At 42.9% G+C, this 23,494-nt stretch overlaps 1 protein-coding gene across 5 annotated transcripts in view; it reads left to right on the top strand.

The window, feature by feature from the left end:
• The window catches only part of AKAP7 (A-kinase anchoring protein 7), a 148,969-nt gene that overhangs the window by 101,037 nt on the left and 24,438 nt on the right, over positions 1 to 23,494 (top strand). For 2 of the 5 annotated variants that reach the window (XM_038770910.1, XM_038770919.1), the window contains one exon: positions 9,361 to 9,429. In XM_038770910.1, coding sequence (XP_038626838.1) covers positions 9,361 to 9,429 — 69 coding nt within the window. Of the gene's footprint in view, positions 1 to 3,693; positions 3,988 to 9,360; positions 9,430 to 11,051; positions 11,065 to 23,494 lie in introns of those variants that run through there. The other 3 variants (XM_038770949.1, XM_038770931.1, XM_038770939.1) reach the window with 3 other exon arrangements.

Here is a 23,494-nt window from a genome sequence, read left to right as displayed (position 1 = left end):
TCCCAGAAAAGCTGAATATAGAATTTCTGTTTAAAATGTAAGTGTCCTTGTTTGGGAGTCAGCAAAATTCATCTCTGAGATTTTTGCATCTTTGCATCTCAGACATTACATTTACTTTTTGAGTTACTATAATTGTATTTAAATGCAATATGGAAGTAGAAAATTCAAAATATTTATTCAAATCCCAAGTTTAATCTGAATGACTTTAGCTGGTATTTTAAATTTACAGTCAAACACCCTCTATCTGATAAAACACAGCCTTACTGTGTGTTTCTAATCCTGGGAAATTAAATTGCTGATTCAATTGCTTATACTGCAGAAAATGCCTGGAGTTACCTGATATTCTCTTAAATGCCAAATGGAAATGCTTGGTTATCTTCCTCTTATTATTTGAAAGCTATTCTTAAATCTTAATTGAAAATTAAATTTGCATCATCACTTTGAAATTGATAAGATTTTTAAAAAATAATTAATATCTGTCAGTTGACTCATGGAATGAAAAAATGCATTACATTTCATTAGTCAAATTTCTAGTTTTCTTTCTGTCATACAGTATATCCTTATTTCTCAGTTAGTAATTAAAAATAGACAAGTTGCCATCCTATGTCTTTGGAACACATTATCAGCTCCACTTCTTCCCTTCTGTAAACTAGACTGTAAGCTCCTTGTGAGCAGGGAATGTGTCTACCAACTTTGTGATTGTACTCTCCCAGGTGCTTAGTACAATGCTTTACACCCAATAAGTACTCAGTAGGTACCAGTGATTGATGAAATCAATCAATCAATCGTATTTATTGAGCGCTTACTGTGTGCAGAGCACTGTACTAAGCGCTTGGGAAGTACAAGTTGGCAACATATAGAGACAGTCCCTACCCAACAGTGGGCTCACAGTCTAGAAGGGGGAGACAGAGAACAAAACCAAACATATTAACAAAATAAAATAAATAGAATAGATATGTACAAGTAAAATAAATAAATAGAGTAATAAATATGTACAAACATATATACATATATACAGGTGCTGTGGGGAAGGGAGGGAGATAAGACGGGGGATGGAGAGGGGGACGAGGGGGAGAGGAAGGAGGGGGCTCAGTCTGGGAAGGCCTCCTGGAGGAAGTGAGCTCTCAGTAGGGCCTAGAAGGGAGGAAGAGAGCTAGCTTGGCGGATGTGCAGAGGGAGGGCATTCCAGGCCAGGGGGATGACGTGGGCCGGGGGTCGACGGCGGGATAGGCAAGAACGAGGCACGGTGAGGAGATTAGCGGCAGAGGAGTGGAGGGTGCGGGCTGGGCTGTAGAAGGAGAGAAGGGAGGTGAGTGATGCTGCCTGCTCCCCTACATTTTACCTCCCATTTTCCTCTCCTCCCAAGCAAATCTTTGACTGGTCTTTTGAACTTGATCTCTATCCCCACCTCTTACCCATGGCAGATATTATTTTCCTGATCTAGATTGCCTTCTATACCTTTTATATGGCTTCTTTGCATTCTAAGTCTTCCTTAGGATGATGATGATGTTAATGGTGGTATTTGTTAAGCACTTACTATGTCATCATCATCAATCGTATTTATTGAGCGCTTACTATGTGCAGAGCACTGTACTAAGCGCTTGGGAAGTACAAATTGGCAACATATAGAGACAGTCTCTACCCAACAGTGGGCTCACAGTCTAAAAGGGGGAGACAGAGAACAAAACCAAACATACTAACAAAATAAAATAAATAGAATAGATATGTACAAGTAAAATAAATAAATAAATAGAGTAATAAATATGTACAAACATATATACATATATACAGGTGCTGTGGGGAAGGGAAGGAGGTAAGAAGGGGGGGATGGAGAGGGGGACGAGGGGGAGAGGAAGGAAGGGGCTCAGTCTGGGAAGGCCTCCTGGAGGAGGTGAGCTCTCAATAGGGCCTTGAAGGGAGGAAGAGAGCTACCTTGGCGGATGGGCAGAGGGAGGGCATTCCAGGCCCGGGGGATGACGTGGGCCGGGGGTCGATGGCGGGACAGGCGAGAACGAGGTACGGTGAGGAGATTAGCGGCGGAGGAGCGGAGGGTGCGGGGTGGGCTGTAGAAGGAGAGAAGGGAGGTGAGGTAGGAGGGGGCGAGGTGATGGACAGCCTTGAAGCCCAGGGTGAGGAGTTTCTGCCTGATGCGCAGATCGATTGGTAGCCACTGGAGATTTTTGAGGAGGGGAGTAATATGCCCAGAGCGTTTCTGGACAAAGATAATCCGGGCAGCAGCATGAAGTATGGATTGAAGTGGAGAGAGACATGAGGATGGGAGATCAGAGAGAAGGCTGATGCAGTAGTCCAGACGGGATAGGATGAGAGCTTGAATGAGCAGGGTAGCGGTATGGATGGAGAGGAAAGGGCGGATCTTGTGTCCAGCACTGTTGTAAGCACTGGGGTAGATGCAGGTTAGGTTGGATACAGTCCCTGTCTCACGTGGAGCTCACTGTCTCAAACCCCATTTTACAGATAAGGTACCTGAGGCACACTGAAGTGATGTGACTTGCCCAAGATCACACAGCTGATGAGTGGTGGAGCCAGGGTTAGAGCCCATGACCTTCTGACTCCTAGGCTCTTGCTGTATCCACTAAGCCTTGCTGCTTCTCCCCCCACTTCAAAGCCTTCCTGAAGGCACATCTCTTCCAGGAGGCCTTCCCTGACTAAACCCCTCCTGTTCTCTTCTCCCACTCCCTTCTACGTCACCCTGACTTGTTCCCTTTGTTCTTTCTCCCCCCCCAGCCCCTCAACCCTTATGCACATATCTGTAATTTATTGATTTATATTAATGTTTGTCTCCCCGATATCCCAGACTGTAAGCTTGTTGCGGGTGGGAAATGTGTCTGTTTGTTGCATTATACTCTCCCAAGCACTTAGTACAGTGCCCTGCACAGAGTAAGCAATCAATGAATATGATTGAATGAGTGAGAGAATGAGTGATGAGGCAAAAGGGAAAATAGGGGTTAGGTGTCTGGCCATGATACCGTTTCAATTCCAAGGCTGCTTTAAATACAGGAGGAAAGTAATTCAATTGATCTCAGAACATTTTATGATCTCGGTGTATTTTATGATTTTTCCTAATGTTTTTGTTGACTATCCTGGAATTTTAAACTTCTCAGTGTTGATGAAATTGGCAGTATTGTCAAAGTTGGATTGCAAGGAAGCTTTTATTCAGAAAACTCAAACTTACGGAAAACTTTATTAGAGAAAGATATCCTGGGGATGATGGAATTATTGTTCTCTCCTCTCTTCGTTTTCCTGAGCATGGATTTTCCCACAATTGCTAATTGTGCTAATTGCAAGGTGTTCTACCAAACTGAGCTTTCAGACTCTTTTTCCAACTCTTGCTGAAAAGAGGGCTCTTCCACTTTAACATGCACAGGAAGTCAGATTTTCAGTTTGCATTTTAGAGGACAAGGTTGGATGTAGGCCTTTTAGGTTTATGTGCTCTTTGTTGTTTGGGGGGCAAGCATGTAGAGAAATCCGCATGTAAGGCCGATTGCACAGCAGTCGCGTGAGTGTTGAGAGAGCATACGGCACAAACGACTTTTTTTTTTTACGCACACCGTCAGCCCTGAAGCAATCACATTAGGCAAGAGGACGAGGAGGAGGGGCCTTTTTTTGTTCACTATAGCCTCGAATTCCCTTCCCACTTCCCTCGCGTGCAGCCTCTCTCCCTTTCTTTCTCTCCTTCCTTTGCTCTCCTCCTTCTTTTCTCTCTCTTTCTCTTACATTTTCTTCCTCCCTTTTTTCTGCGTCCTTCTTTTCTTTCTTTCTTCCCTGCTTATCTGTCCCTCCCCTTTCCTCCCCCCGGGTGTGTGTTTCAGAGTGGAATTAGCAGTTTGCTCTCAGCTTGTCCATTCGCCAGCAGTTTCTGTTTGGGGTGTACACAGATAAGAAGACAGGAAGAAAATAAAGCACTATCTGCCATGGGTCAGCTCTGCTGCTTTCCTTTCTCAAGAGATGAGGAAAAAATCAGTAAGTGTGGAATTGTTTAATGCAATATTTTAAGCATTAGACTATTGTGGCTGCTGCTTTTCTGAGGGAGTCTATATCTGGGGAGAAGGGAGCAAGGAAGCAGAAAAATCAGCCCTTTTTGCACTACTTAAATGGTCTGGGTGGGTGTTATTAACAATTAATAGAAAAAAATACATGTGTTGTTACGTGGTAGAAATATAGGTTTTCAGTGTACTTGCATCCGTATGTTTTTTCTGGTAGGCTAACAGCTCATTTTTTATTACCAGATTTAGTTACTAATAATCATGACTCAATTTAGATGCTTTTCAAACCATGAATGTTCCCCTCCTTTGTAGTTAGAGGTGGACTCAATGTTCATAGCAAACTAGCATCGTTCCTGGACAGTGCTCAATAATAATGCAGAGTAAGTTCAACCTGGATCTAAAAGAAGACTTTATGTTTGTTGAGTATTGTAAGAGATCCTCAGCTTTGTTCTTCATGGAGTTCATTTAGATGGGTGGTCATGAGACCACTTTGAACACAGTAATGAAATAGCTTCCCTGTATTCCTGACAGCTGAACATCTCAAAATGAAAGTCAAGCAAATTCCACATCTGTTCAGGGCATGGCAAGTATAAGTTGATGGGAAGAAATGTGTATTGAAATTGCTTCATTCATCATTTTGTATCTGTATTTAGTCAAATGGTTCCAATCTTTTCCTTGAGGAAATTCAGTCAAAATTCTGTCTCACTGTTGCTAAATTCAGTTTTAGCCCAGACTGACATAATTTCGTGATATCTAGGCCAGATAATTCAGATTTCTGTATCTGGTTTGTATTTCCCAATGTTTGTTCCTCAGGAAGCTGATCAGGCACAGATAAATGTTAAAAACCTAATACTTCTACATTGAGAAAATAGACTTATCCATCCATTTCAAAGTTTTCCCAGGTCGAACACACAAAATGCTTGGGAGGAAGGTGTAGGTAACCTTTAGGGCTTGGTGTTAGTTAAAATAAACCATCCAAGCTGTAAAAGAGGAACATGAAAATGAAATATGGTAACATTTTTTGAAACACTACAATTCCCTATGACTTGATAAGATCCATATTCATTCCTAGCATCAGTCCTGCTGTCTGACACTAAAAATCAGCCTGTTAGCAGAGTTTTAATGTTTTCCAAGATGACTTGCAATTCGTGAAAAATTTCTATTGGTTTTTGATTAACTCCTCCCTGAAAAATACCTACCAAATCAGCCATCCTCAGTTAGGTGGGTGTGGGGAATTCCTCCCCTGGCTTTCTTCTCCTCCTTCCCCTCCTCATCCTATTCATCCTATCCTATCTGCTATGCCAGGATTCTTTCTCTAAATCCTCATCCTCTACCCTCCTTCCCATGTCCTGACACCAGAGTTCATCCTTACTCCCTTGGAAGAGCAGAAAGAGCTCCTTCTAAACCTCCTCTTTCTCCTTCCAAACCTCCTCTTTCTCCTTCCCTTCCTCTTCTTCCTCCTCTCCTCCTCCTCCCCCTCTTCCTCCTCCCCATCCTCCTTTTTCTCCTCTTCCTCTTTCTCCTTTTCCTTCCCATCTTCTCCTTCCTGCCCTCCCCCTCCCCTTTTCTGGCAGGGATTCCCTGCCTTATTGTGAGCTGAGCCTAGTTGAAGCTGCTGGGCATCCTCTTACTGGCTTCCCAGAAAGGGTCCAGACTGTATATTTAGGTCACACATTTTTCCGCACTTTAGAAAGGGAGCAAAAATGATGTAGTGTCTGAATCTATCCAGAACTGAACCCAGAGGTGCAAGACTATGATTCTTCGCTTCTTAACTGCCTCTCCCTCTCACTTGGTGTGTTCCCCCTGCCCCACCCTGTCTTGTTATTTCTTCCCTCTGCTCTCCCAACAGTTTCCTCATTTGACTCTTCTCACATTTTGCCTTTCTCCCCTCTCTTCCTGTCCTGATTCGAGTGCCCTGGTTCCGTTTTTTATTTCTTGTTCCTCAATCAATCAATCAATCAATCATATTTATTGAGCGCTTACTGTGTGCAGAGCACTGTACTAAGCTCTTGGGAAGTACAAGTTGGCAACATATAGAGACAGTCCCTACCCAACAGTGGGCTCACAGTCTAGAAGGGGAAGACAGAGAACAAAACCAAACATACTAACAAAATAAAATAAATAGAATAGATATGGACAAGTAAAATAAATAAATAAATAGAGTAGTAAGTATGTACAAACATATATACATATATACAGGTGCTGTGGGGAAGGGAAGGAGGTAAGATGGGGGGATGGAGAGGGTAGGACTGAGGTATTGTAGTGCAGAATACCTTACCTTTGCGTACCTTGCAGGATAGACATTAGTCTTACCCTCTGTGCTGGCTTGGTGTCATGTGCCATGTGCCATATTGATTAGAAGAAGTTTTAGAGAACTAACCACATTCATCATGGGAGGAATGTGGGCTCCTCCTCTGCCTCCCACCCCCTACCACTGGGAGTCTCTCAAGGCTTAGTTCTGGGTCCTCTTCTATTCTCCATCTACACCCACTCCTTTGTAGAACACATTCGTTCTCAAGACTTCAACTACCATCTCTATGCAGACAGGTCCCAAATCCTCATCTCCAGCCCTGATCGCTTTCCTTCTCTGCAGTCTTGCATTTCCTCCTGTCTATAGGACATCTCTACTTGGATGTCCCGCTAACACCTCAAACTTAACGTGTCCAAAACAAAACTCCTTATCTTCCCACCCAAACCCTGTCCTCCTCCTATGACTTCCCCATCACTTTTGTCAGCACCACTATACTTCTGTCTCACAAGCCCATAACTTTGATGTTAGCCTCGACTCATCTCTTTAATTCAACCCACATAGTCAATCTGTCAACCAGATCCTGTTGGTTTCAATTTTCACAACATCACTAAAATCCTCCCTTTCCTCTCCATCCAAACTGCTACCATGGTAATCCCAGCACTTATCCTATCTTGCCCTGATTACTGCATCAGCTTCCTCACTGACCTCTCTACCTCCTGCCTTCCCCACTCCCATCCGCATTTCAACTCTGTGCCCAGATCATTTTCTGTAATGCCTCCCCACTCCTCAAGAACCTCCAGTGGTTGTCCATCCACCTCCACATCCAGCAGAAACTCCTTACCATTGACTTTAAAGTACTTAATCACCTTGCCCCTTCTTAACTCACCTCGCTGCTTTCCTGCTACAACCCAACTCACACACTTTACTCCTCTAATGCCAACCTACGCAGTGTACTTCAATCTCATCTATCCCTCCGCTGACCTCTCACCCACAAAATAATAATGATAATAATAATAATAATAATAATAATAATAATAATAATAATAATAATAACATCCTACTTCTGGCCTGGAAAGCCCTCCTTTGTCATAAATGACAGTCAATCTCCCCACCTTCAAAGCCTTATTGAATGTACATCATCTTTAAGAGACCTTCCCCGACTAAACCCTCGTTTCCTTTACTCCCATTCCCTTCTGAGTCACCCTTGGACTTGGATTTGCTCCCTTTATTCACCCCTTCCTCAGCCCTACAGCACTTCTATACATATCCATCATTCATTCTTTTATATTTGTCTGTCTTCTCTAGACTGTAAACTCATTGTGGGCAGGGAAAGTGTCTAGCAATTCTGTTACATTGTACTTCCCAAGCACTTAGTACAGTTCTAGGCACGTCTGTATCAAATTAAAACTCCTCACTATTGGCCTTAAAGCTCTCTATCACCTTGCCCCCTCCTACCTCACCTCCCTTCTCTCCTTCTACATCCCAGCCTGCACACTCTGCTCCTCTGGTGCTAACCTTCTCACTGTGCCTCAATCTCAGCTGTCTCACCACCGACTCCTGGCCCGTGTCCTATCCTGTCCTGGAACATCCTCCCTCCTCAAATCCTCCAGACAATCACTCTCCCCTCCTTCAAAGCCCTATTGAAGGTGCACCTCCTCCAAGAGGCCTTCCCAGACTAAGCTCCAAATTTCCCCAGTTCCCCCCCTTCTGCGTCACCACGACTTGCTCCTTTTGCACATCCCCCCTCCCCGCCCCACAGCACTTATGTATATATGTATATATCTATAATTCTGTTTATTTATATTGATGCCTGTTTATTTGTATTCATGTTTGTCTCCCCGCCTCTAGACTATGAGCCTGTTGTGGGCAGGGATTGTCTCTATTGCAGTCTAGTACTTTCCAAGTGCTTAGTACAGTGCTCTCTAAAACACTCAGAAAACGCTCAAAAAATACAATTGAATGAGTGAATGCACAAAGTAAGCATTCAGTAAATATGATTGATTGAATGCCATAATCTGCTTCCCAGATCATTTTTCTAGAATAGTTCAGTCCACATCTACCCTTTCCTCAGGAACCTACAGTGGTTTCCTACCCACCTTCACATCAAAAAGAAACTCTTTATCACTTGCTATAAAGCACTCAATCAGCTCTCCTCCTCCCACCTTACCTTGCTGATTTCCTACTATAACCCAGCCTTCATATTTTCCTCCTCTAATGCCAACCTGCTCACTTTAACTTGATCTTATCTGTCTCGGGGCCAAACCCCTTGCCCATGAATTTCCTCTGGTCTGGAACTCCATCCCCCTTCATATGACAGACCACCAATTTCACAATCTTCAAAGCCTTATTAAAATCCCATCTGTCTCCCTTCTGCATAGACAGCACCCTCAGTCCCAAAGCACTTAAATACCTTTCCGTAATTTATTTAATGTCTGTCACCCCCTCGAGACTGTCAGCTCCTTGTGGAAAGGGAATGTTTTTACCAATTCTGTTGTACTACACCCTTCCAAGCATGTAGTACAATCCTCTGCACTCAGTAAGTGATCCGTCAGTCAGTCAATCCTATCTGTAATTTTATTTATTTATATTAATGTCTGTCCCCCCCTCTAAACTGTAAGCTCATTGTGGGCAGGGACTGTGTCCATTATATTGTTATATTGTACTCTCTCAAACAGTACAGTGCTTAGTACAGTGCTCTACACACAGGAAGTGCTCAGCCAGTCAGTCATTCATATTTATTTCATGCCTAATTGATTGGCACATTGAGCACTTACTGTATGTGGAGCAGTGTACTAAGCACTTGGGAGAGTACAATAAAACAATATAACAGACACATTCCCTGCCCACAGTGAACTTACAGTCTAGAGGGGGAATCAAACATTAATATAAATAAATAAAATTACAGATATGCACATAGTAAATGTCATTCATTGACTGAGTGAGTGATTGAGGAAGAGGAACTACAATTTTCTTGGCATACCCCGTGTCCTTCCCCCGGGGGATGGGGACTGGATATAATTATGTTCAGGGTGGCTGCATCTGTGAATAATTAACACACTTTGAAGGTGAAAGTTTGAATCTGTGGGTGTCATTCTTAAAATGCAGGTGGGCTGAGAAGCACGAACTCAGCTGTACTCCAGGGATACAGGAGGGATATAGCCATCTGGCAAAGTGGTAAGAGTCAAGTGACTTTTTTCACCCCCACCCCCCATCTTTTCCCTGCATTTCTACTGGTGGTTGTGGTGTTGGTGGAATTATTTTGTTTGTGGTTAAAATTTAGTGACAACAGAAAGTTTTACAAGCAGCTAGTCTTCCAGAGGAAATCCTGTTAGAGTGTCAAATCCATGTCAAAACACCAGTTTCTTCAGAAAAGGATGAGCATTAAAGGAAATGTTGAATTATTATTGTAGCTGGTCACTCCCTGTGCTAGAACTGCTACTACTACTAATAATAATGTTGGTATTGTTCTAAGCGCTGGGGAGGATACAAGGTGATCAGGTTGTCCTATGTGGGGCTCACAGTCTTCATCCCCATTTTACAGATGAGGTAACTGAGGCACAGAGAAGTTAAGTGACTTGCCCAAAGTCACACAGCTGACAATTGGAGCAGGGATTTGAACCCATGACCTCTGACTCCCAAGCCCATGCTCTTTCCACTGAGACACACTGCAAATACATGATAACCTAATTAGAGTTGAAACAGCCATAGTCTTTTCTCACTGTGGTTTATTTCTCGGTTATACCCCCATATTTTTGGCTCAAGGAAAATGGGTTTGTAGCCTTCACAGATGTTCATCAAAGAACAGGGACTATTATCACACTTAGCTAGATGAAGGAATCAATGGGTCGAATGCTAATGGGTAAATTATGGGGAGAAAGTAGGGCAGAACAGATGGTTTGAAACGTGCACTGATTGTTGCCTTTAACAGGACCAGTGGGACAGGTTCCTAACTTTCTAGTGATTCTGCCAGGGGATTACAGTGAACTTCGGTGCTTTCTCACTGCAGGATCCCAATGCATCTGGGAGGGGACCTGCAGAGGCAGTGGCTATAGAGCTTGGCAGCCCTCAGGTCTGGTGAGGATGCCCAGTTTGAGGGAAAGCTGCCGATTGTGGGGGTGTTGAGGGAGGCTTTTCTCCCCACTGAAGTTTGGAGTGATATTCTGTTCTTCCAAACTGGAAGTGAAGCTCATTATTTTCCTGGGGTGAGAGGGGAGGGACTGTCCTTTCCCATCCTCAGATACCTCACCTTGGAATCTTGCATTTGGACTTCTGCCTTGGGGACTTGGTTTCAGTCGGGTTAGCTTAGGGGCAAAGTGAGCTTAGAAGTGTCAACTCTGTAAGTTCCTAAGTGCTTAGGTGGTATAGATTCAAGTGCAGAGGTGAAGCAGTAGGGAGGGAAAGGGGGTTGAGGAGATGAGAAAGTATCCAGTGGCTACCAGTCAACCTATGCATCAAGCAAAAACTCCTCACTCTTGGCTTCAAGGCTCTCCATCACCTCACCCCCTCCTTCCCTCACCTCCCTTCTCTCTTTCTCCAGCCCAGCCTGCACCCTCCGCTCCTCTGCTGCTGATCTCCTCACTGTACCTCATTCTCGCCTGTCCTGCCATGGACCCCTGGCCCACATCCTCCTCCTGGCCTGGAATGCCTTCCCTCCCCACATCCGCCAAGCTAGCTCTCTTCCTACCTTCAAAGCCCTACTGAGAGCTCACCTCCTCCAGGAGGCCTTCCCAGACAGAGCCCCCTTTTTCCTCTCCTCCTCCCCATCCCCCCGCCCTACCTCTGTCCCCTCCCCACAGCACCTGTATATATGTTTGTACAGATTTATTACTCTATTTATTTTACTTGTACATATTTACTATTCTATTTATTTTGTTAATGATGTGCATCTAGCTTTAATTCTATTTATTCTGATGACTTGACACCTGTCCACATGTTTTGTTGTCTGTCTCCCCCTTCTAGACTGTGGGCCCATTGTTGGGTAGGGATCCTCTCTATATGTTGCTAACTTGTACTTCCCAAGTGCTTAGTACAGTGCCCTGCACACAGTAAGCACTCAATAAATACGATTGAATGAAGGAATGAACTATGAGCATTTCATTCACTGACTTTCTGTTCCAGGGTGGCATCAGTCAAAAGAGAGTCAAAGAGTGGAGTAGATTATGTTGGGCTTTGAAGGACTGAACTGTGTAGAAAAAATGAAAAAAAAATCAGTTTGCCTAGTCTTCATCCTCCACTTTCATTTTCCTGGGGATGAAAATTTGCAGGGATCTCTTTTGCTCCATCCACCCCTGGAAATGTGCCTGGAGGCAGGGCACCTCAGGTCTGTGTTCTAAACTTTCCAGGTTTTTCACATCAGCTAATGGAAATATATATACCATGTGCCCATGGGGTCAGTTCCTATGAGCTACTTGAAGAAATCTATCTTATCCCAAGATTTTAGGAGACAGAATGAATAGGCAGTTATTCTTCTTTGGAAAACAAAAGCACACTCCTATGAAAATATGTTTGGAATGATACTCCAAAGAAGCATTTGTTAAAAATCATCTAAGACATTAAAAACCAAGACTCTAAAAGAGTGCAAAACTTGGATTTCTGAGGTTATTTTCTTGCTCTTTCTTCTTATGTATAGGGATGTAGCCCAGAGATAACCTTTTGGGGCTGAGTATTACTATTACCCTCTAGGTATGGAAACTCATCCTGTAACAAGCCATTCCTGTCTCTTTGCTCTTTTGAATGTTTTTACTACTGAAAATAGGTCCAGTCTGCACACACAGTTCACAAATACACCCAGCATCACAAAACACACATTCATTCTCACAGAGACACACACACATGCACATGCCATACAAGCACAATTCACTCATAAGTTTCTGGGTCTTGCCAGGATAAACTTCACCTTTCACAGAGTGGGAAGTGTGTCTAGTGCCTACATAGGGTCTACGCTCTCACCCTCTCTGATATATCAGTTAATCATATTTATTGAGCACTTACTGCATGCAGAGCACTAAGGGCTTGGGAGAGTACAGTATCACAGAGTTGACAGACACAATACTGCCTCAGAGGAGCTCATAGTCTAGAAGGGGGGACAGACATTAAAGGAAATTACAGATATGTGGGTAATAATAATAATGATGGCATTTGTTAAGCACTTACTGTGTGCCAAGCACTGTTCTAAGCATTGGGGGGTACAAGGTAGTCAGGTTTTCTCATGTGAGGCTCACACTTTTAATCCCCATTTCATAGATGAGGTAATTGAGGCACAGAGAAGTTAAGTGACTTGCCCAAAGTCACACAGCTGACAAGTGGTGGAGCCGAGATTAGAATCCATGACCTCTGACTCCCAAGCCCATGTGTTTCTCACCGAGCCACTGTGGGAATGAGGGAGGGGTGAATAAAGAGTACAAATCCAAATGTAAGGGTGATGTAGAAAGGAGGGGGAGAGGGGGAAATGAGGGCTTAGTTGAGGAAGGCCTCTTGGAAGAGATGAGATTTGAATAAGACCCTGAGGGTGGGGAGAGTGATGATGGTCTGTTGGCTATGAAGGGGGAAGAAGTTTTGATGGCTCCAGGTAGTTAGGAAGGGGGAGCCCCCCCCTGCACCCTGGGCTATAAATTATGACTGAATAGTATCATTAAATGGAAATCACAGTGAAAATTAAGTCGGGGAGGTGGGGAGAAGGGTGCAGAAATCTAATCTTAATTTTCAGTTGTTTCACATTTAAAAATCTGCTTTTGAAATGTGAAGGAAAATAATATTGCAAATTTTCTAGGAAATTGGAATGTAAGCTTCTCCAAGTGAGGAGGACTGTTAGCTACAGGAAGAGAGGTCTGGACTTCAAATCTTGGAGAAGTCAAGCTATTATGTATGATTAAAGATTCCCAAATTCATTCATTCATTCAATCATATTTATTGAGCGCTTACTGTGTGCAGAGCACTGTACTAAGCGCTTGGGAAGTACAAATTGGCAACATATAGAGATGGACCCTACCCAACAACGGACTCACAGTCTAGAAAGGGGAGACAGACAACAAAACAAAACATGTGGAAATCCCACACAGTGGTGCAGTAGCATCAGAGTTTCTATGCAAGCACTGGACAGCTCTTAGGGCTGCTGCCAAAGGAGCTTCTTCCTTGGGTTATTCCCAGGCCAGACTAGTCCCTACCCAAGTCCAGGGACCTGAGCTATCCAGTCATCTGCACAATTATTCATTCAAATGATCCTGCCAACAGACAGCTTGGTTTCAGGTCAGACCAGCAATTAGAACAATCCACTTATCCAAAGGAGAATACACTTAATCTTTGCCAGTTTCCTCACTTTACACATCTTTGTATTCTGCCTGACTCCACCCTAGAATGGCACTAAGTGATGAGAATAGCAAGAACCTGTCTTCCCTGGATTCATGCAGTGCCTGTCTTCAAAGGTGCTCAAGGCACTTCCCATATATAATCTCAATTAAAGAATAGTAATAATATTATTTAAGTGCTTACCAGTGCCAAGGGCAGGGGTAGGTAGAAAATAATCAGATCAGACACAGTCACTGATCCACATGGGGCTCAGGGGGAAAGAGGAAACAGGTATTTAATCCCCATTCTACAGATGAAGCAACTGAGGCACCAATAATTTAAGTAACTTGCCCGTGGTCACAGAGCAGATAAGTGGTAAAGCCAGGATTAGGACCCAGGTCTCCTAAATAATAATAATAATAATGATGGTATTTGTTTAGCACTTACTATGTGCAAAGCACTGTTCTAAGCGCTAGGGGGATACAAGGTGATCAGGTTGTCCCGCGTGGGGCTCACAATCTTAATCCCCATTTTACAGATGAGGGAACTGAGTTGCAGAGAAGTGAAGTGACTTGCCCAAAGTCACACAGCTGACAAGTGGTGGAGCCGGTATTTGAACCCATGACCTCTGACTCCAAAGCCCGGGCTCTTTCCACTGAGCCAATCGATGCCTGAGCTCTTTCTATTAAACCACGCTACTTCTTTCATAATAATTATGGTATTTATTAAGTGCTTACTATGTGCCAGACACTTTATTACTGGTCACTACTTAGTTACTTAAATAGGGACAAACATGAGGATTCAGCTCACACCTACTGATTCTCTCCTCAGGACACCTTCCCCAACACCTCTCTATGGATTCCTAATGTCAGTTTTGAGGGAGTTTGGAACACTGGTACAAAATTTAGTGGGGCACCAAATTTGCAGTCTCAAAATAATAGGAGAACTTGTATTATGGACTAAAAGAAACATGATTTCCTCAAGCAACTGCTGAACTGAACCACTATGTCAATATCTAAACATGGAACCTATTTGTAGAAATTAAACTTGCAAAAATAATGGATACATGAGTGGAAACCAGGTAAATAGAACAATCCCTATTCCTCATGGGGATTTCTGCGTTTTAAAGTGAACAGAGCATTTCATGTTTCTTCTGAGAACCAGAGCGCTAAATGCATTTGGTAAAAGTGAGGGTTTGGGGAATGATGCAGTGTGCTGGCACGTTGGACTAGAAGAAATCCCAATTCTTGTTCATGCCTCATTTGCTTCAGTCTGCAGGTTTGGGGAAGTAAAATTTGCACTCACTGCTGCTTCTCAGAGGGGAATATATATGTCCTGAAGTGCCAACAGGAAACAGAACATTTTTTTCCTGTTTTAAGTGCCTGTGAATCTATGGCCTCAAGCTCAAGACACACTCGGCAGCCTAGCTCTCCACCCACAAACTACTTATTCATAAAATAAGGAAGCCCCAGGGAGATGGGAAACTGAAACAACCAAATGAGAACATATTCACTCTGAAAATAGAGGCCCTGAGGTACTCAGCTTAGCATAATCGGGATTTCATTTCAACCTTTCCCGGAGGGATTGGGCAATGGGGAAAGATGTGATGTGCTGGTCTGGTCCTGGATAGGGTGTTGTTTTTAAAAGGCCTATTCAGGATCAAAGCCCTCCTCTTTGGGGTGTTTTTTTGCAGTGGGCCAGTGCATACATTCTCCTGAGTATTTGCAAATTTTACCTTTTCCTGCAAGTGAGGAGTAAGGTGGGTGGAGCTGAGGGTCTTTCTGCTGAATATGGTGACCCGAAGGACCACATCAGGTGAGATGGACATGCCTTTAACTGGTCTGTTTTCTACCCAAGAAATGTAAGGCAGGATCCATTAAGAGTCCTACTTTAAACTAGGTGGGAATGGGACAGAACCACTTTTTCTATTAATAATAATAATAATAGTGATGCATTCATCCATTCAGTTGTATTTATTAAGCACTTACTGTGTGCAGAGCAGTATACTAAGTTCTTGGGAAAATACAATAAAACAATGAAGAGTGACAGTCCCTGCCCATAATATCACAATAATAATAATAATAATTGATAAGCGCTTACTGTGTGCCAAGCACTGTATTAAGCACGGGGTAGATAGAAGATAATCAGCTTCCACATGGGGCTCAAAGTCTAAATAGGAGGGAGAACAGGTATTTAATCCCCATTTTGCAAATGAGGGAACTGAGGGACAGAGAAGTTAAGTGACTTGTCTGTCACACAGCAAACAAGTGGTGGAGCTGGGTTTTGAAACCAAGGCCTCTGACAACCAGGAGTCTCAGCCTAGGTCAAACTGCTCTTCTATCTTATCCCTGTCATTCATTCATTCATTCAATCATATTTATTGAATGCTTACTGTGTACAGAGCTTGGAAAGTACAGTTCTTCAACAGATAGAGACAATCTCTTCCCAACAACGGGCTCACAGTCTAGAAGGGGGAGACAGACAACAAAACAAAACAAGTAGACAGGCATCAATATCTCTGTCTGTCTGTCTCTCTCTGCTCTTGCTCCCTTTAAACTCTGCCCCCAATTCTGAGTAAGGGAGAAGCAGAAGAGTACTAAGACGGAGGGCCAATAGCCTCTGCCTTAGATTCTTTAAGTCCCCAAATCACCAGGAAGGACTTCTGCCCCTGCCTCATACCAAAAGGCTTGTAAATTTAGTGAATAGTTAAGCAGCTACTTGGTTTTTCTTTCTGTGAGTAAGCAGCATCACATCTTCAACCAAAATTGATCCAACTTCCTTCGTGGCCTGATCTTTCCCTCTCTGGGCAACTAATAATAATAATAGTATTTGTTAAATGCTTACTATGTGCAAAACACTGTTCTAAGCACTGGGGGGATACATGGGGCTCACAGTCTTAATCCCCATTTTACAGATGAGGTAACTGAGGCACATAGAAGTTAAGTGACTTGCCCAAAGTCACACAGGTGACAATTGGCAGAGCAGGGATTTAAACCCATGACCTCTGACTCCAAAGCCCGGGCTCTTTCCACTGAGCCACGCTGCTTCTTTCGAACTAGGACAAACTAGGACAGAGACTACTCAACATCCAGCTGCCAACCTACCCAACAGCTAGGGGAACTGGAAGCTGTATGGGGAAGTAGCCGGGAAAGGGTCTGGAGAGGCCCAGAGTCTGTTCATAAAGCCCTAGTCAGTGTTTCAGGGCTGAGTTTGGGGTTGTCTTAAAAGGATGAGGCTCCAAAATTCCTATTCTGGTTTGCATGAAGCAGTTATAGAAGTCGGGTTTACCATTTGCAGATTTGGTTCAAAAGAGGAATATTCCATTGAAAAAATTGTTCTCCAAAATGCCCCCCTTGCCCTGCCTGGGTAGGCTTTGCTAATAGACTGTGTGATTTCCAACCAGTTGTGACAATAGATCATTCTTTTCATATGAAACACATTTCTATTCTCTGTCAAGTAGTTCAGGAGCAGGAGTTCAGCTTCTCATTGAAGAGCTGGATAGCCAAGTACTGTCATGCGAAAGTGCTGTCAGTAGCAATAAATCACTTCCCAGAGAATGGTGATTTTATCGACAAATGTAGGATCCTTGGTGCCCTCCTCCCTAGCTTAAAAATGGTCTTGGACTTCAGTGCCATTTTCATTTTGTTCTGTCGTCCAGGAGGCAATCTGTCATTCTCATTTCTTTTGCTGCACCCTGAGAATATTTACAGAGCATATGCAGAGGTGTATCGCCAGTGACTGCTTTATACCAAGACTCTTTCTTGGTCCTAAAGCAAGTGGAGCCTCTTGTACTAAAGAGATTCACCGTGTATGATTCACCGTGGACTGAGGGAGCCAACATGAAAAGACACCCCCGTTTATTCGACAGCAAACCCCACCCGCTGACAGACCCCATCTAAACCAGCAAAACTTCTCCCAACTCGTCCCACAAGTCCCAAGCCAATTCAAGGTCCTCTGCTCTCTCCCCAACCCCATTATCCCCTATGTTTAGGGGGTGAGCCAGACTCCATGTTCCCAAAGATTACACAGAGTTCAGGCTGGCATGATCGGGAAGATGGGGGAGATTAAACAGGCTGCTGTCAGTAGTGTTAATTGAGAGATGATAATGATGGAGTCTCCCTCTGAGAATGGTGGGCAAGCCTGGGCCCTGAGGCTTCGGGACTGAGAACGTAAGTGAAAGAAATGACTTCAGTTTGCCTTGGTAGCCACTGCAGTTTCCACCATCCACGTTAGTGAGTAATTTTTCAGGATTACTGTTAGGCCTGTCCAACTCACAAAATGTTTTAAGGGTTCTTTTGGTCAGAAACCTTCATAGCGATGGTATAGCCTTAGTAGGCAAAACCAAGACTAGAACCCAGCTCTTCTGATTCCCAGAACACCCCTCTTTCAGCTGGACCAATGGCAGGGCTCATTAACCATTATGTATAGTGACTTTTCCAACATATTCATTAGTTCACTGATATTTATTGAGCACTTTTTGCATGCAGAGCACTGTATGAAGTGCCTGGGAGAGTGTAATACAATAGAGTTGGTAGCCATGATCTCTGCCCACAAGAAGCTAACAGTCTATGGGGGAAACAGACATTATAGGGAGCAGGAGGTCTTCACTATTTACCATTTAGAGTTGGAAGCTGAAGGTAAAATAATTTCTCTCTTCCACTGTAGGGAAAAGGAGTTTTTTGGAATGGTCAGGAGAATTTTTTTTTCCTTCTTTAGTTTGTTGGCCTAAATGACTGAACCATGCTCAGCTGAGATGGATGATTTAAATGGCCTGGGGTAAGAAACTTGACGATGCATCCACACAGGACATTCCGGACACTATATAATAGTAGCAACAATATCAAAAATATTTATTGAGTCCCTACAAAAGTTCATAGTGCTGTCCAGTTCCAGACCCTTAGGGATTCACAAAGAAAACTTGAATTAAAGATAGCACTGGCCAAAAAGACATAAGGAGAAACCAACAGAGACATAATAAACAATTAAACCTTAAAGATAACTAGTCAACAAATCCATGGTTTCAACTGGACATTCAGTCAGCGCTTCTCGCCAATTACGATTTCAGTGTTTTTTGCAGTGGTAGATTTTGTGTTTGAGAGACTTAAAAAATCCAGTCCCTCTGTTGGCATAGATAGGGTTGTTATGCACTTGATCTGTGACCATTGGGCTTTTGATATTCACCTCACCCTCAGTCCCACAGCACTTATATATATCTAAAAATTATATATTATAAATTATGTATTTATATTAATATCTGTCTCCCCCTCTAGACTGTAAGCTCATGGTGGACAGAGAACCAACTATGTTGTCTCATACTCCCCCAAGCCCCTAGTCCAGTGCTCAGCACACAAAGTAAACTCTCAGTGATTACCACTGAGTCATTGATTGACTGTCTTTGAACTAGAAAAGGTAGGCTCCTTTGATTATAGTCATGTTTTCTTTGAATCATCTCAGTTCTCTAGGTTCATTGTGGGCAGGGAATATGCCTACCAAATCTGTTACATTGTACTTTCCTAAGCAGAGTTCTACATACAGTAAGCACCCAATTAATATTGTTGATTGATTTTAAGAGTCACCATTAGATGTGCTTCCTCAGATGGATAGAGTGTAAGTGGCTCCACCTCCAGTGATCCTGGAGGGTTAGTCTCCTATTCTAATGTTCAATTCAGTTTTTTTTCCTGAAAAGCTAGAAATACAGATAATTATTCTATTCTGAACTGTGTATTACTACTAGTAATAATAATTGTGGTATTTGGTAAGTGCTTACTACCTGCCAGGCACTGTACTAAATTCAGGGGTAGATACAGATTTGTCAGGTTGGACACAGTCTCTGTCCCACACCTGTTTACAGTCTTAATCCCCATTTTACAGATGAGATAACTGAAGCACAGATAAGTTAAGTGACTTGCCCAAGGTCACACAGCAGATAAGTGGTGGAGTTAGGATTTGAACCCAAGTTCTTCTGGGTTCAAATGTCAACGATGTCAGTGATGCTAGTGAAAACAGTTAAGAGCCTCTCTCATGGAGTTTTATGGCACATTCTCCCCAGCTGCTAAGTGGGGCTGGGTACCAAACCGTTTAGCTTAGCACAGGCCAGGTTAGGCAGCACCTCAGTCAGTCAGTAAATCATATTTATTGAGAGCTTACTGTGTGGAGAACACTATAGTAAGTACTTGGTAGACTATAAAATAACAATACAATAGATACATTCCCTGCCCACAGTGAATTTACAGTCTAAAGGGGCTTTTAGGATAGAGTCTACAGTCACAGAAACTCAAATTCTAGAGCATGGGCTTTGGTGTCAGTGGTCATGGGTTCAAATCCTGCTCTGCCAGTTGTCAGCTGTGTGACCTTAGGCAAGTGACTTTACTTCTCTGCCTCAGTGACCTCATCTGTAAAATGGGGATTAAGACTGTGAGCCCCACGGGGGACAACCTGATCACCTTGTAACTTCCCCAGCACTTAGAACAGTGCTTTGCACATAGTAAGCGCTTAATAAATGCCATTATTATTATTATTATTAAATTCTGGATTTTTATTTATTTATTGGTGGGGGAAGGATGGAAGGGAAAGGGCTAGTAGTGACTCCTCTGAATCCCAGAAACTTTGGGAGTTTGAAATGGCATGGATTCTTTATTCAGAGACTTTTCACTTAGTGTTAGTGATAGATTTCTAACCAAAACATATATTTTTCGAAAGTATGAAATGGTGTGAAAATTCAAGTCTAATGACTGAGAAAATAAGTGAATGGTAAGTCATGGACAGAGCAGTTATAGCATTGCCCCAAATGATTGACATAATCCATGGCTTTTAAAGGAAGCATTCTCTGGGGATTCTTCTGGATGTGAACACCTACAGAAGCAGTGTGGCCTACCGGAATGAGCGCGGGACTTAGAGGAAACTGGGTTCTAATCCCAGCTCCATCACTTGCCTGCTGTGTGACCTCTGGCAAGTCACTTAACTTCTCTGTACCTCAGTTACCTTATCTGTAAAATATGGATTAAGACTGTGAGCCCCATGTGGAACAGGGATTGTGTCCAACCTAATTATCTTGTATCAACCCCAGCACTTAGTACAGTGTCTGGAACCTAGTAAGCCCTTAAAAAATATCATCCCAAAACAAAAACAAAACAGAACACAACACACACGGATGCACAAAAACGTTTTCACAAAAGACTTATAGTTGAAATAATTTTTTGGAGTTGGATGCAGAAAATTTCACATTCGATAATTCAGCTGAACATTCCTTTGTGGTTTTGCTTTTTTCTACCTTCCATTTTCCATGAAAATGCTCTCCACTGAAAATATCCCATGTCTGTTGTCCTAAGAAGTCACTGCTGCCACCTGAAGTACCAGTTTCTTGTAGTGGCGTATTGCCTTTTTGTTTTCAGAAATACTACATGTGGCCTGTTTTTACTGAAGCAAAACTTCAGGTTGAGCGAAAGAAAGAAAAATCTGTTGGATTTTGCCATGGTCATCAGCACTTTTAGATATTTAGAAGGTTAGGGCATTACTTTCTTGTAAACAGATTCTTTTGGCAGTTTGGGTGGTCCTTTTATGTAAGTGAGTTTGATTGGAGACTCTGTAGTTGTTTATAGAATTTGTTGAGAAGAGCAGATTTTGAAATCGGGGTTTAAAAATGAATTTAAAAGTTTTAGTACACAATGGACAATTCAAGTCATAGCAGGAGGAGGAGTAGTAATATTTCTTGAGTCCTACCGTGTGCGTTGCAATATACTGGGCGCTGTAATGAGAGAGGCAATAAGAAAATCAGTCAATCATATTTAATGAGTGCTTACTGTGTGCGGAGCACTGTACTAAGCGCTTGGGAGTGTACTGTAGAACAATATAACAGACACATTTCCTGTCCACAATAAGCTTACAGTCTAGAGGGGGAGACAGACTTCAGTATAAATACATGTTACAGATAGGGGACTGAGTGGGTGGTGAATAAAAGGAGCAAATCAGGGAAGTGTAGAAGGGAGTGGGAGAAAAAGAAATGAGTGTTAGGGAAAGTCTCTTGGAGGCGATGTGCCTTCAGTAAGGTTTTCAAGTTGGGGTAGAGTGATTATCTGTCAGATATGAAAAGGGAGGGCATTCCAGGCCAGAGGTAGGACATGGGCAAGAGTTCGGTGGCGAGATAGATGAGATTGAGGTAGAGTTAGAAGGTGGGCATTTGAGGAGCGAAGTGTGTGGGCTGGGTTGTAATAGGAGAGCAGTGAGGTGAGGTAGGAGGGAGCAGGGCAATTGAGTGCTTTGAAGTCGATGGTAAGGAGTTCCTGTTTTGATGCAGAGGTGGATCAGAGTGTTTTGAGGAGTAGAGAGGCATTATAGAAAAATGATCTGGGCACAGAGTTGAAGTTTGGACTGGAGTGGGGAGAGTTAGAAGTCAGGGAGGTCAGCAAGGAGGCTGATAAAGTAATCAAGGTGGGATAGGAAAAGTACTTGGATAAACATGGTAGCAGTTTGGATGGAGAGGAAAGGGCAGATTTTAGCAATGTTGTGAAGGTTGAACCGACAGGATTTAGCGATGGATTGAATATGTGGGTAGGATGAGAGATATGAGTCAAGGATACCACCAAGGTTGTGGGTTTGTGAGACAGGTGGTGCTGTTTACAGAGACGGGAAAGTCGGGGAAAATAGGGCAAAAAACCCAATATTATTATTTATTGCTATTTCATTTTTCCGAATACGTTCACTTCAGTGAACTCATGTAATCCTTCCAGGACCCTCTGAGATAGGAAGGAGCCAGGCTTTATGTCTTTATTTTGCAGATGAAGAAATAGTGTCAAAGAGAGGTTAAGTGACTTGTCCATGGTCATTTAACATCTAAATAACGGAGCTGAGACTAAGAATCTAGGTCACCTAACTCTAAAATTTTCCCACTATATACATATGTAAGTACATATGTTCACAACAATAAATATAAAAAGGTGTCCTTTAACTTAGAAGATAATCTAAATCTATGTTCTATCAGAAGTAGTGTGACCTCCTGGAAAGAGTACAAGCCTGAGAATCAGAGGACCTGGGTTCTAGTCCAGCTCTACCACATTCTTGCTGTGTGATCTTGGGCAAGTTGTCTTGCTGCATCTCAGTTTCCTCATTTGGAAAATGAAGATTCAATACCTGTTCTTCCCCCTACTTAGACTCTGAACCCCATGTGGGACCTGATGATCTTCTATTTACCCTAGCTCTTAGTACAGTGTTTGACTGTAAGTGCTTAAAATATAACAAAATTGTTATTATTATTATTATGTTCTGGATCTACCTCAGTGCTTTGAACAGCACTTGGCACATAGTAAACACTTAGCAAATACCGTAAATATTATTACAATTTTAATGGGTGCTGGTGTGGATGAAAAGAAAGATACAAGAATGATACTCTATCCCGTTATGTAGGTGTACAGATAGTTCCTTGTGATACTTTTGCCATTTGCATGGCCTATCTCTTTGCTCCTAAAATTACATCTCCTCCAAGAGGCCTTTCCTGACTACACCCTCATTTCCCTTATCCACTGCCTCCCCAACTCTGTGTTGACTGTGCTCTTGGCTGTGTACCCCTTAAGCGTTTTGATACTTACCCCAGCCCCACAGTATTTCCCCTATCCCTAATCTACTATTTCCCCTATCCCTAATCTATTTTATTGTATGCCTCCCCCTGTGAGCTCCTTGTGGGTAGGGAACATATCTATCAATTCTGATGTATTTTCGAAAATACAAAAGTACAGTGCTTTCGAAAGTACAGTGCTCTGTATGCAGTAAGTGCTCAATAAATATCATTGATCGATTCAGAGTGGCCCCTCTCCCAACTGCTGCGTGCGAGGCTATGTGTCAGCTTTGCCGGCCTCCCATCAATCCTTTACTATGTCATATTGTTTGTGACTGTGCTTCACCTTGCCTTTAAGAGGTCTGTTCTGCCCTCCCTGCTAGCTTCTGTTCCCTTTCAGTTCATTAA

This window comes from Tachyglossus aculeatus, chromosome 2 (genome assembly GCF_015852505.1).
Source record: "Tachyglossus aculeatus isolate mTacAcu1 chromosome 2, mTacAcu1.pri, whole genome shotgun sequence".
NCBI lineage: Eukaryota > Metazoa > Chordata > Mammalia > Monotremata > Tachyglossidae > Tachyglossus > Tachyglossus aculeatus.
Note: the sequence above shows the minus strand (reverse complement) of the source record. Positions and strands in the feature narration are given on the sequence as shown.